This window comes from Columba livia, chromosome 1 (genome assembly GCF_036013475.1).
Source record: "Columba livia isolate bColLiv1 breed racing homer chromosome 1, bColLiv1.pat.W.v2, whole genome shotgun sequence".
Lineage (NCBI taxonomy): Eukaryota > Metazoa > Chordata > Aves > Columbiformes > Columbidae > Columba > Columba livia.
In genome coordinates this window covers 107,726,469-107,741,894 of record NC_088602.1, presented here as the reverse complement: position 1 = coordinate 107,741,894, position 15,426 = coordinate 107,726,469, and the positions used below count along the sequence as shown (strand labels likewise).

The 15,426-nt window shown below is 40.1% G+C and overlaps 1 protein-coding gene across 19 annotated transcripts in view; it reads right to left on the bottom strand.

Moving 5' to 3' along the window:
* Positions 1-4,411: 4,411 nt before the first annotated feature.
* Positions 4,412-15,426, bottom strand: part of MAP7D2 (MAP7 domain containing 2) — an 89,927-nt gene continuing 78,912 nt past the window's right edge. For all 19 annotated transcript variants that reach the window (XM_065071646.1, XM_065071610.1, XM_065071617.1 and 16 more), the window contains 9 exons: positions 13,688-13,920; positions 13,175-13,301; positions 11,681-11,885; positions 11,450-11,554; positions 10,156-10,209; positions 9,436-9,514; positions 8,524-8,710; positions 6,662-6,941; positions 4,412-6,062 (listed from right to left, as the gene is read on the bottom strand). In XM_065071646.1, the coding sequence (XP_064927718.1) occupies positions 6,692-6,941; positions 8,524-8,710; positions 9,436-9,514; positions 10,156-10,209; positions 11,450-11,554; positions 11,681-11,885; positions 13,175-13,301; positions 13,688-13,920 (1,240 nt within the window). In that variant the 3' untranslated portion in view covers positions 4,412-6,062; positions 6,662-6,691. The remainder of the gene's footprint in view (positions 6,063-6,661; positions 6,942-8,523; positions 8,711-9,435; positions 9,515-10,155; positions 10,210-11,449; positions 11,555-11,680; positions 11,886-13,174; positions 13,302-13,687; positions 13,921-15,426) is intronic.

Genomic DNA, 15,426 nt, shown 5'->3' with positions numbered 1-15,426 from the left:
TCTTGTGACGTAACGACGTCCGTATGTTTTATTTATGAGGCTATAATGACTTTCCTGTAGCAACATGTGAACACTGCACTGTTGCCGCTAGGTGTAGAGCCTGTGTAAACTTGGGAGGCTTTTGGCAATGTACCAGTGAAAACAATCTCAGTGTATGAATTAACACCAATGTGTGACATAAATACAGTAACAGGATTTTTAAAGCAAAGGCTCTGAACCAGGCTTAGCACCCAAGTGGCCCCAGCAGATGAATTTGAGGAGGAAGGCAGAGGCACAGACAGGCTGCAGTTCTTCACCTGTGCAAGAGCCACATCTTGGGAAGGGGAAATTGCAAAGAAACAGCAAGATGGGGCATTGGAGGGGAGATCAAGTTTCAAAATGTCCACCTTGACAGGACATTGTGGGCATGAGGGATGTTAATTTGTCTTAGAAATTTTAATGGTAATTACTTGGTAGTGAATATGCGCAAAGTACCTTAGCATTCTTCAGCGGCTGTTACCTTCACTCATCTGGCTTCCACCCTTCCTTCCATCAACTCATTTACTTGTTAAATCCACCAGCAGTTTCATTTGCTACAGGACACCTTCTGCCCTTAACACCAGCACTGACCCAAGAACATCAGCGTAAGTTAACCTCGCAAAAACATGGGTTAGAAATGTAAATATTTCTTGGCAAAAGGAAAGAAATTCTGGCCTGGTCTTCACCTAGGGAAGCTTTAGCTGTTTCTGACCAGGATTTTTTCGCTGCCTGTGCCAGTGGTGTCTCATTGCTGTCTCCAACACACCACTGCAGATATTCAGTCTGCAAAGGACTCCTCAGGCTTTTTGTTTCTCTGCCAGCTGCGGTGCCAAGACTCTTTGTCCAGAACTAAAAGAACAAACTCATTCCAGAAGACGATGACCAGAATTTGTATTATTTGTACTTTTATTATTATTATTATTTGTGTATTTTAACTGATAAGAGGTTTAAGAAAAGAAAAAGAAATAAAAGGAAAGAGGAGCAGATGAGAGTGAAAACTATTCCTGAGATTTCACACCAGGAAAATGAGTAACTCCATATAACTTATTGGTATAAACCCCCATAGCGCTGCCTATTTAAGGCACTAATAATATTTTAGATAACGTTGTCACATATTTTAAAAGAGAGAAATTATTCTTAAAAGGGATGTGTGAACATAATGTTAATACGGTGTTACAGATATTGCCCTGATCCTGCTTCTTGTGCTGCTCATGTATTGAATTTGGTGAGAGTGGCTCACTGAGAGGGAATACTGTCAGAGTAATTCTCCTTATAGGGAGCATCTCTCACACCCGTTATTTTTTTTCTCCGACTATGTAATTTTAGGTTCTTGTGTCCATTCCCGTACAACATCAATCACCTACAATTGCCATTGGCTTCCAGTTATTCCTTTTAGACACGACAGGAAGACATGAGTGATAATGCAGAGCTTCTGGTTTGAGCTATATACATAACTACATTAAAAGCTTATTCTTAAAGCAAGGACTTCATAGAGCATGCAGGATATTGCTTACCATTTCTTTCTGTTCACTGAACCTCTCCTGCATCACAGTTGTTTTTTCTCTGGCAATCACTAAGGTTTGATTTCAGCAGGGATACAAATCTGGTTTTGTAAAGCTCCCAAGCAAACATCACACACTAGTTTCCAGAGCGTTTATTTTGATCCTGAAAATTGCAGGTCTCAGGTAATCACCAAACCCCCTAGTTTAAAAACATTACCACCTCAGTCTTGAGTCATTAGAAATACTACAAAACCTATTATTGTACTGTGGTACTACAAGCTCGAGAACAAGGCAACTCAGAAGCAAGTGTCAAAAATTACTCTGGTGGTCAAGAAACCATTTTCTTTTACTTTATGTCATTATTTTAAAAGCTTAAACATCCTTTCTCTTAGTGTTTCTACCTGCAATTTTAAGGGCTTTTACACTTAACATATTGCTTGAACAGACAAGTTAAACTGGCTGAGTGAATAGCATCACCTGCTCTTCAGCTGCAGGAGATCACAGGAGAAGATAAATGATGGGATTAAGAAGTGGTGGAGAAACTAACATTGTGGTTTGTGGTGCTCTGGACTGGTGCTGTTGCCACTAACAACAATAACAAAACCGCATCTGAATATCTTAAGGCTTCTATTATTAAGTGTATGTATTCTGGAGAGATGGAATGAGGTAAAGCTTGTTTTTCTTAAGATTAAAAAGAAAATCCAGAGAAAATTGCATTCACTCATAGTCTACATGATGTTTTCCAGATTTTAGCATAGTGGCCCAGCTGTAATCATTTTTTTCAGAATTTAATATTGATACTGAAAACCAACACCCCCAAATGTCAGGTAACTGACTTTTATATATATTTGCATACATGGAAGTAGCATAGGTGAACAACCACTCCCCGTGTTATTTCTGGAGGCAACCAAGAGCTTGAACAGTAATGTTTTAAAAAGAGAGCAAAGACAGTTTTTCAGTCTCCCCATGGTTCTTGCAGAGGGAAGAAGGGAGCAGGAGTAAGGAAGAAGTCCCACTGGCCACTAAAGAAGGAGAAGGATCAGTGTATCCCCACGGATTCCTTTGTGTGCAGGACATGGGCCATGGCTTGGAGCAAAGCAGCTGCAGACCTCACAGAGTAAATAGCCTTCAGCTCTTGAGTATTAAATTGTGTACATGTAAATATGGGGAAGGGACCACGGTTTAAACCTGTCCTACCAGGGCTTGCAGCCTGCCTTGCAGCGCTGAAGCCCCAGAGGTGTCCTGGGACCCTGGGGTTCCCCTGACCGGCTGTGTCTGATGCTGAAGGTCACTGTGCTAGCCCGGGCACATGGTGTTGTGCAGCAGCAGGAGCTACAGTGCCACACTGCCCATGCCTGGATTACAAGTGGGGTGGTGGCAGGGGCACCCCAGCTGTCTCTGGGACTGCGGTGGGGTGGGAAGTGAGGAGAGGTGCTGCTCTCTTTGAGAGGCGGCAGAGGGAGGATTCCCTGTCCCGCCAGCTGGAGTAGCAGCCTGTGCTATTTCTGTTGCTTTCTCACACACATAATTTGTACAATTATAAGAGAGAGGATGATTTCACCCCCTTCTCACCCTTAATCACTAGATGAAAATGCAGCCTGGGGGTCCAGATCCGCCCCTCACTGATGCCTTTTTGTTTTGAAATGAACTTGCTGGAGAGCCTGGAGGTCTGCTCAGGGCTTTGGCTGGGGCCTCGAACAAGCTTTGGGTGTCATCTCCCAGGGCAACACCACAGAAAGTTCCAAACGTAATCAGAGAACTATAGCGTGATGCCCAATTACCTCACATGTGCTATGTATTTATGTATTAGAAACTTACTAATAGTTATACCAGTTATTGAAAATAAATCTGGGAAAGGACAGTAGCAGTGCCTGATTCTTCCTGGTGTGTACAATCCTGTTTGGAGGTCACTTATAAAAGTAATCTGAAAAAAAGAATCCATTCATCCATTTATAAAAATCCATTCAAGGATCACCACTCTACTGTTTTTTTTTCTCCTTACTGCTTCTCACAGCTCAATTCTCAAGTGCTTTACAGCAGAAAAGCTCTACCAAGGACTTGTGTGAATCAGTAGTGATCCTTCACCACAGTTTCAAGACCACTGACAAATGAAAAGTAAAGCTCATTGCACTGACTTGAAGCACAGCAGCAAACACTAATATTGGTATGAAGAAGTTACATCATCAAAAGCAAAAGTAGAAGGGATTTAACCTTATCGTGCTTCCTTTAATCTTCATAAATAATTGAGTGGACAGATCACATGAATGACTGAATGTATTAATAAACTTCATAATAAAAGTAGGTTCTCGCATTTTTAATTTTCGATTGAAGTTCTGATTTTGCTTTTCTACAGTTAAATTTATAGAACCTTTTCCCCCAGTGTTTCACTAGAGAACTAACAGCAGCTCCAGGCTGGACACTTTCTAAGCAGCACTACGTGCATGTAGCTGGAGCAGTAGTTCAGCATTTATGTTACAGGTCCCCTTACAGAACAGCCTTTGCACACTCAGCAGACCAGTGTCTACCAGCCATGGCTCCCACGTTTTCTCTTCCTTGTTTTCTTTGCCAAGTGGTATCCCAGAGAGCAGAAGCGGGGGCTGCAAACTGACTTGTTTGCTGTCACTAGCACCGTGGCTGCCAGTTTGGAAGCCCCTCACCTTAAGGCTCTTCTGCCACCGGTCTTCATGTCTTCTGTATATTTGCAAGACCTCAGAAAGCAAATTAGTATATGGCAAAGGAACAATGGTGAAATATTTTGAGGCTCTGACAAGCACTCCTTCATTCAGTATTATACCCTGCCCTTCAGAAAACACCTCAGAAACACATTAACATACATGCATTTTTAAATTAGTCACATTTTTGCTGGGAGCAAAAGAAGGCTAAGAAGCAAGTTAGATTCATAAATGAAAATGTATTTCACCTTTATACATGCTATACATGTCATGCAAATACAGAAATCTACAGGTTGTACAATGACACCATAATAAAATATAATGTGACATTTGTCAAACACAACGTAGCACAGCAAAACAAGCTGGTTTTGTTTGTTTATTATTTAAGAAATAGATGAAGGACTACTTTGGAAGACACAGTACCATGCTACAGCTTACTGCACAGTCAAAAGAAAGTATTTTTCTGAAGTACACTAACATAAATAGAGCTGGATTGCTGTAGGTATGATTTCTTTATACATTGCGCATAGTGTCATCAGTTACTTTCCCATTGCTGGCTTTAAAAAGCACAAGAACGGGGCTACAACTGAGCTCAAGCTACGCTGTGAACTCCCTTTAAATGTGAAAAAGAAGAACAATTTAAAAAAAGAAAGAAGCCAACCCCCCACCCCAAGTTTTCACTTCTTTTGTGTAAGTTTCCAAAGAGAGTTGTATTTATGGTTTCTTCTTATAAGGAACTGGACAAATGTGTCCTCAAAGCAGAACATGATTTCGCATAAAGTTATCATCGTTCATCAACAGAAGTTAACACCGTATGGCACATAACGAGTCTAGACATTACACATCCTGATGTGAGGTTTTCCATACAGATGCTCACAGCCTGTTGAGGGGGGCAGCAGCGCTCCCCATGGGTGCCCCGGCCTTTGTATTTCTGCTGCAACGTTGGCACGTTGTTTTGCTGAGGACTAGGATCTTGTTGCGTTGAGCCTATAGGAAGCCCAAATACTTCTCTTTCACGTGATAGAAAGCCTGCTGGTATTATTAATCAAGTGTCTGCATCTTCCATGATTAATGTGTTATCTCACCCCTGACCGCTCACTCGGATCTACTACAGCTATACTATATATATATTAAGGGATTATACTAGGCATTTTGCCAACTTTGTTTACAGGTGTTACACAAGTATGGTTTCAAACACATAATTGATAGTCGCTCCTGGACTAATTAATATTAACCAGTAAGTGCCACGAGTGACTGAAAGTGTCAACATAACCCTAACGGGATAACTCCCACACTCCACAGGCAGTAAGAAGGCTCTTCGGATTCCAGCAGCTGTGTATTTTTCAAGACTCTTCAGCTATAGTTTTGAATTATACACCTGCATAAAAGTTGCCAATAACTGCTTATTAAAGACAAAAAAAGATAGGCACAAAACTAGAGTACAGAATATTATTTCATTTCAATGCACTGTGGGCAAACCTCATCATTATTTACAAGAAAAAGATGTCTAAATAGGTGTATGATAAAGTTTAAGGAAGAAACGTTTGAAAATAGAACACACAAGTAAAAATCACAGTGAAGTGTTGAGATGAATTTTAAATTAAAAGAAGAAATAAGTGCCTTATTAGCAGCTAAAGCTCAAATTCTAATGCACACTCAGTCTTCCCTAAACCCATTGAGGCTCTAGATCACTGGCTTCTGCCAAAAGCAGCCAGCTATTCAACATATTCCTCAGGAAGACAAAGTTATATTCAGCTCTGATTATTTGAAATCCAGTGTTCAACGACTGCAGAAGCTTTTTCAAGTGACAAGCTCATATTTTACTGCCAGTAGCATCGCAGGGATATATATCCTCCACAAATTGCTACCTCTGTCAATCAAAAAGAGAGAGAGAAGAATATTAAGTCAGCTATGCAACTTACATGACCTCAGTTTTGTCATTTAGAATACACTCTTCCAAAAAAATCGACTGTGCTTTGAAACTGTCACTAAAGCCTACTATGCTTTTTTCATATTGTTTGCAGACATTCCAGGATAAGTGATTCTACACTGTGCTGCAAGTATTTACAGCGGCAGCAAAGAATAAGCAGCAATAATAACTACCATTTTCTAGGCTGCCCCGCTTTTAACTGTTTCCTTCATGCAAATGGGCTACAAAGACTTAAAAGAAAGGTATTGCATTGAAGAAAAAAAAGCAACTCTGGTCACTGTATTTGGAATGGATCAAGGAAATGCTTCCATTTACTAGATACTTCCAGTCTCTATTATATATGCTCAGTGCACATAGGATGCTGATTTACACAGAGCTGCAAATATGAAGGATTAGGATTAGGATAAATTTAAATGTCTAGGGGACCAGCTTTCTACTTCTCTCCACATATGCTGTTTACAACTCTGATATTTTTCTGGGAAGCTCATCGATAATCACAACAATTTATCATATCTAAGATGTTTATCACAATACTGTACCTTTATCTGTTCTGCTGAAAAGCAAGGTTGTCAACAGATAGAATTAAGTGTATTTTCCTGTCCTGGACTGTTAAATCCCTCAATCAGGTTTTTGTTACAGTCATCTAGGCTAATGGTGTCACTGGACATCTTGGAGTAGGTAGCTTGGCCTGTGAAATCCAAGAGATCTTCAAGAGCCTTGGCATTACTTGTCCCATTTTGGTCCAAAGAAACACCGGGCATGAGTTCATTCATGGGTGAATATTCGGGGATAGAGATAAGTTCTTCTTTTGAAACTGGGCTATATAAAAGACAAAAAAAAAAATACAACAACAACAAAAATGCAAAATAAGAAGTGTGTAACTTTTCATTAAGCAACAACCAAATGAATCTTCTTGACTGTCCAAAAACTACTATTTATCTTAAGGCCAGCCGAAGCAAACCTTTACCTAGAATATGTCTCAATCCAAACAAAAAAAGGTTGCCCTGTTCAGGATGTCATATCTAATCCATATTCCTTAAAGATTAAGGTCTGTGGTAGCTGTGTGATGTCAACACATCTCTTAAAAAACACATTTCTGGTAGTTCACTGCCAAGTCATCATTTCAGTCCCTGCACCATTCCCTTACTTGTTTATTGCATCATGCAAATTATTGTCCTGACCCTGCAAACATTTACCTAAAGCACTCACACTTTGCAAATTAAATAAAAAGTTGTTTCTTATGACCTTATGATATACTTCAGACATAAAAGTCCTATAATTTAATTTAAGAAGTGCTGCAGCCAGCTGATGCTTTGCTGACACTAGTAAGGCTAGTGCATTCCGGTTTGGAGAGGAAGGATTTCACAAAGATTTCTAAAACCACGAAAGGGTGGTAGGTAAGTTGAGGGCAAAACTACTGTGCATCAAATCCCACAACACAAAACCTGGAGGGTGCCAAATGACACTGAGAAGAAACTGGGTTTAATACAGATCAACAGGTTGAAAAAGGAGTTGGATAAACTCATGGGCCACAAGTCCCTCAGTGGATATTTCTAAGGGCAAGGCAGAGTTGCATTCTCTAACATCCCTAACGTAACACTGCTATGTGGTCTTGGACTGCAGCAAGTGGTGGGCTCAGGTGCTCTCCCTATCTAGTTTTTCTTACTGATACTCTCCGAGACCAAATAATGGCCTAGATGGACATCTGGTCTGTCCCAGTGGGGCATTTCTTGCATATTTATGTGGATTTACAGTAAATACTGGAATGGTGTGAGAGGTTAAGTTGGCTTGCTGATAAGGAAGCACTGTATAAACATTCCATGTTTGAGATTCAGACCTAGCTTTCTCATAGCAGCCTTAAATTACCAACTTCCTTCTTTCCTGCAGGCCCTTCCATCAAAATCCAACAGTAGTTAATATACACACAGTTATTTACTCATTTCCATATACTTTTTCCAGTTAAGTACTTAAAATTATAAGTTAATGATATTCTTTATTCTGCTTATATGGAGGGAGAAAAGCTCATGTATCATAGCTAGGCAGTCTTGACACAAATTAAAAAAAAAATGGTGACATCTGACAATATCTACAGTAGCTATTTTCACAGAACAATCTGAAAGGTTTGGGCAAACTTGTATGGAATCCATAAGTAAGGACTACAGAAGGATTTCAGAGCTCCCCTCCCCTTGCCAAATATGTAAGAGTGAGATGGGGTCCTGTTGTCTCATGTCTGAAATAAAGAGTTTGCATCTTGACAGGAGTGGAGTAAGGAGACATCTGACTGCACCGTTGTGGGGTAGGTGAGAAGTAAAGCAGTAAAGTATTAAAAAATAAACAGAACATTCTTGAGTGTGTCTAACATATGACTTCTATGATTTCTATTGGCAGATGCGGTCTGTACCTCACATCCATGGACTGAACCTCATCTGCTGAATCTTCCATGCTGTTAGATTTCCCATCAACAGCTTCCAGCTGAATAAGTCCTGGAACTGACTTTAGTCCATTAGCAACTACATCTTGGGAAGGGATTACAGAGGCAGCACTTTCTAAGCTTTTATTTTTCAGGCAGGTTGCCAGTCCATTGATCTCTGCAAAAGGAGGTTAGAAATTACGACAGTAGCAACTTCTTTATTTAAATAGTTTTTAAAAAAATTACAAACGCTTTTAAATTACAGATTGAATAGAAAGGAAGACTGACAATGCAGTAGGACTCAGTTTCATCTATGACTCATCATACTATACTGTCAATCTCTTTTCCACTCTAAAATTGCTTGTTATGCTACATCTTTTAAATTTGAGGAAATAGGAAGAGAATATATTATCTTTTATTTCATGTACTGAAAGCTTTAGCCTGGGAAGTAAACAAAATATAGATAAATGCTTTAATAAAATATGTATATAAAATATGTATATTTTCTTTAATAGTTCTTTAAATACATATGCTTTGTCAAGTCAAATTAAATGTAAGATTTAGAGCAATGTTATAAAAATCTTGCAAATTTGGTTGTGTGCAAAAAATTTTCTGTCTACAAAATTCAAAGGTAGACTGCAGCAACCAAACCTACTGGCAGATTGGAACTTCTCATTTACAGAAATGCTATGTCAGGTACTAAATGGAGGAGAAACTTTATTCTGCTTACGTGGCAAAATAAAGCTGAGTCTCCAGTTTCTAACATTTGTCACTGATGCAAATTTAGCTGTTCTTTTTGAGATGAAAGCAGAGAACTTGTGATAATACACAGGGCTCTGAGATTACAAAACTCTGAAAAGAACTACCTGTGAAAAGAGGTCAGGAAAATACGGCAATTTTTACCTGTCTGGTTGAGAACAAGCGTCTTTGGTTGTTTTTCCACATTCAAAGTTGATGGTACCTCCAGTTTTGGCTCTTCTTTCTGTAAACAAGTAATGAGACAACCGTATTAGGCAAAGGACTGCTAACATCATGGCACTGATGGGACTCAAAACTTGTGAGACTGCCCAGGGCCACGGGGTGGTCAAAGATCATCAACAGCAAGAGAGGATTTTTTTTTTTTCCTTTTTACTTAGGCATAAGATTTGTTTTATTTTCTTTTACTTCAAAAAAGAAAACATTCTCTGAAAATACCAGAAGAAACAGTTTCCTTAGCAGAAAACTTAGAAGTGGAAACTTGACTCTCTGTCACTTCCTAGCGGGACACAACTGCCTTGTTCTCAATCCTACATTCCTGGCAGGCTTAATACGGAAAGCTCAATAACTAATTCACTGGTATAAAGCAGGAGAAGATACATCACAGCAGCAAACATTACAGCTCCAACATCCAGGAATGGGCTCTTGTAACCTTGCTAGATAGGGAGGAAGGTAAGTTGCATAAAGCTGCATCTCTGTAGCAGTGGCAAAATAGCTGTGACACAGCAACAGTCATTCTCGGTTTGAAATGCAACTAAGATTTGGGTGTAGAGAGTACTTAAGTATACCTAACAGGGAGCTACTCTAGAATTTAGTATTCCTATATGGGTAATAAAACACCCCCTGCAACCACACACCGTTTCATACCTTTATTTCTGGTGTTTCACTCCTCCTTGTTCTCTTCATTATTTCATCTATTCTCTAGAAATCAAAATAAATTGGAGGATGAGAAGGCAGACAGAATATTTAATACAAGAAACTGATAAAGGAGAAACAAGATAGAAAGAAAAACTTCTATCTACTATCATGACCTCATCCCTGCCTGTCCTGAAAAATAGAGAATAAGAAAAATGAAGAAAACAAAAGACAGAAACCACCCTGGAGCTGGCTTTCCTGTATCAGATCTCACAGAACATGGCTTTCTCAGTAGACACAATTGAGAGACAACCATTTTAATACTGGGTGTTTGCAGTTATGAGTTGTGCTCAGCTCTGGAACGATGTTTATTTAAAACCAACAGCTATTATTTTCTTCTAGTTGCTTTTCCAGTTATTTCCATATAGTTCCTTTAAAAATAGTTAGGCTTTTTGGAATAGAACAGTAAATAAATGAAGTTATTCTTGCTGGAAATATGTAAGGCAATACTCTAAAATACCTTTTTTTTCTTCTTTGTTAATTTAAAAAAAAAATCTCTCAACAAATCTTTTGTCTTTGCACTAGTGTGAAAGGAAACTATTTGGGATTTAAAGACACTTTGGTTTCATACTCTAATCTGCAATACGCCTCCAGCTCAGTGGTAAACAGTTAAAAATAACATACTGGAACAACATATATGGAAAGACGACCTTTTATAACCAGACAGAGGTTCTGCAGCTCTCCTGCTGTTCTCTGTTTCCTGTCACAGAGCTTCAGATAAAGCTACTAAAATATGCAGCTCCAGCCATTCCCTTGTGTGGCAGTGGCCAGACAGCCCTGCTGCCTCTGCATGACACAGCCAGAGACAAGCCAGGTGGGAGAAAACCTGTTTGTTAATCACATTCACTTTCTCAATTAAAGACATGGGGCTTCTGTTGAGTAAGTTTTAAAACAAAGTCACTCATGTTTCTGAATAGCCTGTGATGTCCTGGGTTGGGCAGCAATCAATGTTTGCCTTGGCTTGCCATTCCCTGCTTGTCTCAGGCATTTAACTCTGTGGGCAGAGGCTAATTCTGTGTTTGTTCAGTGCCTTGCAGAAGGTCACTTGCCTTCGGCAATTCCACTTTGTTATAAATCTTGATGTCTGCACTCCCCTAACGTGCAAGTAGCAAATACTAAAGTTAGGCATAAATATCAATCTGTAAGCCCCCCAGATTATTATTTCTACATACTACTGGGTACTGTCTGGGTTATGTATTTAAGCAAGAAATGTAACAATTATCTCAAATGAGACGCAAATATCTACCTTCTTCCGCTCCAGTCTTTCTTGCTCTATTTGCTGCATGATTTGTTCCCTTTCAAGACGAAGTTGTTCAGCTGCCTCACGGGCTTTGATTTCAGCTTCTTCTCTCTAATTAAAATTTGTAAAATACGATAAGGACATTATTTATTTCAGGTAGATTACCAGATGCTATAAAGTATTTATTTATATGTATATATGTACATAAAGTTTCACATTTGTGTTTTGAGATGGTACCTGTTTCTCAAGTTTGGCTTGGAGCTCTTTTTCTTGCTTTTCTTTTAGCATTTGTTCTTCCTCAGCTCTTCGCCTGGCTTCCTCTTCTGCCTTTTTCCTAGCTGCTGCTTCTTCACGTTTTCTTTCCTCTTCCTTCTTACGAGCCTCCTCCTCTAGACGAAGTCTTTCTTCTTCTGCCTTTCTTTTTTGTTCTTCTCTTTCGAGCCTGCAAAAAATACAATAGTATGTTTTCAAGGTTTCACCTTTAGCATGAATGCTATGGAATGCATGGCATGCAATCCGCACTATCTGATAATATATGCATCGATGCACAATTTTGTAAAAAAGCCAAGATATGGCAAAGAGTTTGAGCACATGCTCAGAATTCAGGTTGCTACCAAACTTTTATTCCAATCTTATTTTCACTGCCTAAAATATTTAATAGAAGTTATAATTTCCATTCTTGCTTCAATTACAGGTTCAGTAATAAAAGTAAGTTTCAGTAATAAAACCACTGCTCTTTCCCTCTACTTCACATCCAGAATGGTGCTATCTGTTAACAACCAAGTAATTTTTTTCCTTCATTTCAGCTGAAGACAAACAGATTGGACGAGTAGCTGCAAACAAAGTCCACAAAACACAGTCATATACTAGAAAGAATGGGTCTAAATTCCACCTATGTTGTTTCCCTGGGCCACCCAGGGACATCATGCTCCCTTGTGACCACATTCAAGAGCTGCTTTGACAACTGGTCATTCTTATCTTGCATATCAGGGATTCAGGAAATAGCTCCATTAGGTCAAACTGGCAGGTGCTGGTGATTTCCACCCCACCCTCCTGCCATGTTTTCAATAAGAACAGCCAAATCTGAATTTAGATATGCAGAGTTAGTGATTTAATATTACGGGCTTCAAGGAAGGGCATGATTTATTGACATTTGCAACCAGCATCCAATGTAGAAAACAACCTAAAAACTTGCTCTCAGAACAGAGCCATAATTTCACTGCTTAGACACAGCAACACTCATTGTGCCCACCCTCTTAAAGGGCTTGACCCCCTGGAACAGAGCTGTCCCAGAGATTAACTTCACTTTGATCTGCTGAATGACACAAGTCTTTCCATTTAAGGCATACAGGACTACTGCAAGACTGTTTCTTCTACATGAACTAGCTCATTTAAAACTGCCTCAAATGTTTGGGTTTTGTTTTTTTTTTACAACATAATATAGTTCAGGTATGTCCACACTGCAGTGTCCACTACACTGCAGTGTGGACATATCTGAAGTGTCTGGATGAGTAATGGTTTATTCTGTCTTCTTAAAGAGGACAAATTATTATTTTCTTACTTCACTAGTCATAAAGACTGCAAAAGATACTAATGAATTATAAGTTCGAGTTTAAAGAAATTAACACATGTAAGCTCCCACCTTGATACTAAAACGACTGCAGTTTCAAGCATCTTCAAAGATACTGGTTAAATTACTAGCTAATAACTTTCACAAGCCAATAGAGATACCTCTCCCGTTCTTCTCTTTCCTGCCTCTCCCTTTCTTCTTGTTCTTTTTGCAGGCGGGCCTGTCGTCTTTTTTCAGCTAGAATTTTTGAAGCTTCTTCTGCATCAGTTGTTCCTGCTGTGATCTTCCCTGGGAGAAGAGAACCAAGGGTGGAAAGTCAAGCAGGGAACAAAAAAGTGCCCAACACTTCCACACTAGCACAGAGACTGAAACGGGCCTGGTTCACGCTGCTGTAACACCTTTGTTTTTCAAAAGCATATCTCAGCGTTTTCAGCAGATAAAACATGGGACAGCTAAGGGCATCCCTGGATTTCAGCATTTTCCCATCCTCATTAACATGTTTTTCATAGATGGGTAAGCCTGCCAAAAACTCTACATTTATTATTCCAGTATGCACCTTTACACATTCTCATAAGCCTAAGACTGAGCAGCTTCATGAAAAGAACAAGTCATCACTGTTTAAAAGCCTCAGGGACTCATGATATCTTGCAATATCTTCTTCCAGTAAGACTCACCTTCGTTATTTTCAGTCTTCCCTGCAGAAGGCACGTGCTTCTCAGAAGCCGCCTGGCCCGCCTCATCAGTGCGAGCTCCCGGGGACTTCTGATGACTGACGTTTTCTTTCTCCTTGTCTGCTTTCTTTTTAGGAGTTTCCTGATTGAGATTAGAAGTGGCACGATGCTTCACAGGAGAAGCTGGATATTGTTTGGCATTTTTAGGAGACTGAGGATAAGTCTTTGCAACTGTCCTGGATGAGGGAAAGCAAAAAAAAAAAAAAAAAAAATCAAAACAGGCCATATGTTACACAGCCTGGAACCAAACTCCATCTTCACATATAATGTTCTTCTTTCTTGGCTCCAGTTACACAGGAATATCAGCTGTTTTACACAATACTGCATAGAAACCACCTGGATGCAAGCAATCAGAACCTGAAATGCAGGGAACGGACAGGCAAGTGCAAATGATTACAGAAAATTCTAATTTCAAAAAACTAATAATATTGTCCAAGTTGTAGGCAAGAGATATGAAATCAGGGATTACCTAAACCAATTATTTTAGCAATGGACATTTCATAACAATTTTGTCAACATCATTGTATTCAAGAGTCCTTCTCAACATTTAAAGCAAAGCTATGGCTGCTTTCTGTCTGCAGAAATTATGATGAGTAGCAGTGTGCTTCTTTCATCTGACTACCTCCTTGTCAAACACGGTCTTTTTCTAATAGTATCTGATTTTCCAAGATTGCACCGAATGCTACTATAATATGAAGGTAAAGCTGGGCACTACAAAGAGACAGAACTGACCAAACATTGTACAGTCAGCTCTGCTGTTTCAGTTAGTGCTTTAAAATTAACACCAACACAACAGAATCAAGGCTTAAACCTCAGCCCTTGCAACCTTTTACACAGCTGCTGTGGTGGGTTGACCCTGGCTGGACACCAGGTTCCCACCAAAGCTGCTTTATCACTCCTCTTCCTCAGCTGGACAGAGGAGAGAAAAATACAAGAAAAAGCTCGTGGGTCAAGTTCAGGACAGGGAGAGATCATTCACCAACCAGCATCATAAGCACACCAGGCTTAACTGGGGAAAAAATTAATTTATTACAAATCAGAGTCAGATAATTAGAAATAAAACCAAATCTTAAACACGTCTTCTTCCCAACCCTTCCTTCTTTTCAGGCTCAATTTTACTGCTAATTTTCTCTACATCATTCCCCTGAATGGCACAGGGGGACAGGGAATGCAGGTTGTGGTCAGTTCATCACACATTGTCTCTTGCTGCTCCTTCCTCATCAGGGGCAGAACTCCTCACACTCATCCCCTGCTCCAGTGTGGGGTCCCTCCCACAGGAGATAGTCCTCCATTAACTTCTCCAATGTGAGTCCCTCCCGTGGGCTGCAGTTCCTCACAGACTTCTCAAGCATGGGTCCCTTCCACGGGGTGCAGTCCTTCAGAAACAGATTGCTTCAGCTTGGATCCCCCATAGGGTCACAAGTCCTGACAGCAAACCTGCTCCAGCCTGGGCTTCTCTCTCCATGTGGTCACAGTTCCTGCCAGGACCCTGCTCCAGCATGGGCTTCCCATGAGGCCACAGCCTCCTTCAGGTGTCTACCTGCTATGACGTGGGGTCCTCCACAGGCTGTAGGTGGAGATCTGCTCCACCATGGGCCTCCATGGGCTGCAGGGGGACAGCCGGTCTCACCACGGTCTGCACCACGGGCTGTAGGAGAATCTCTGCTCTGGCACCTGCAGCA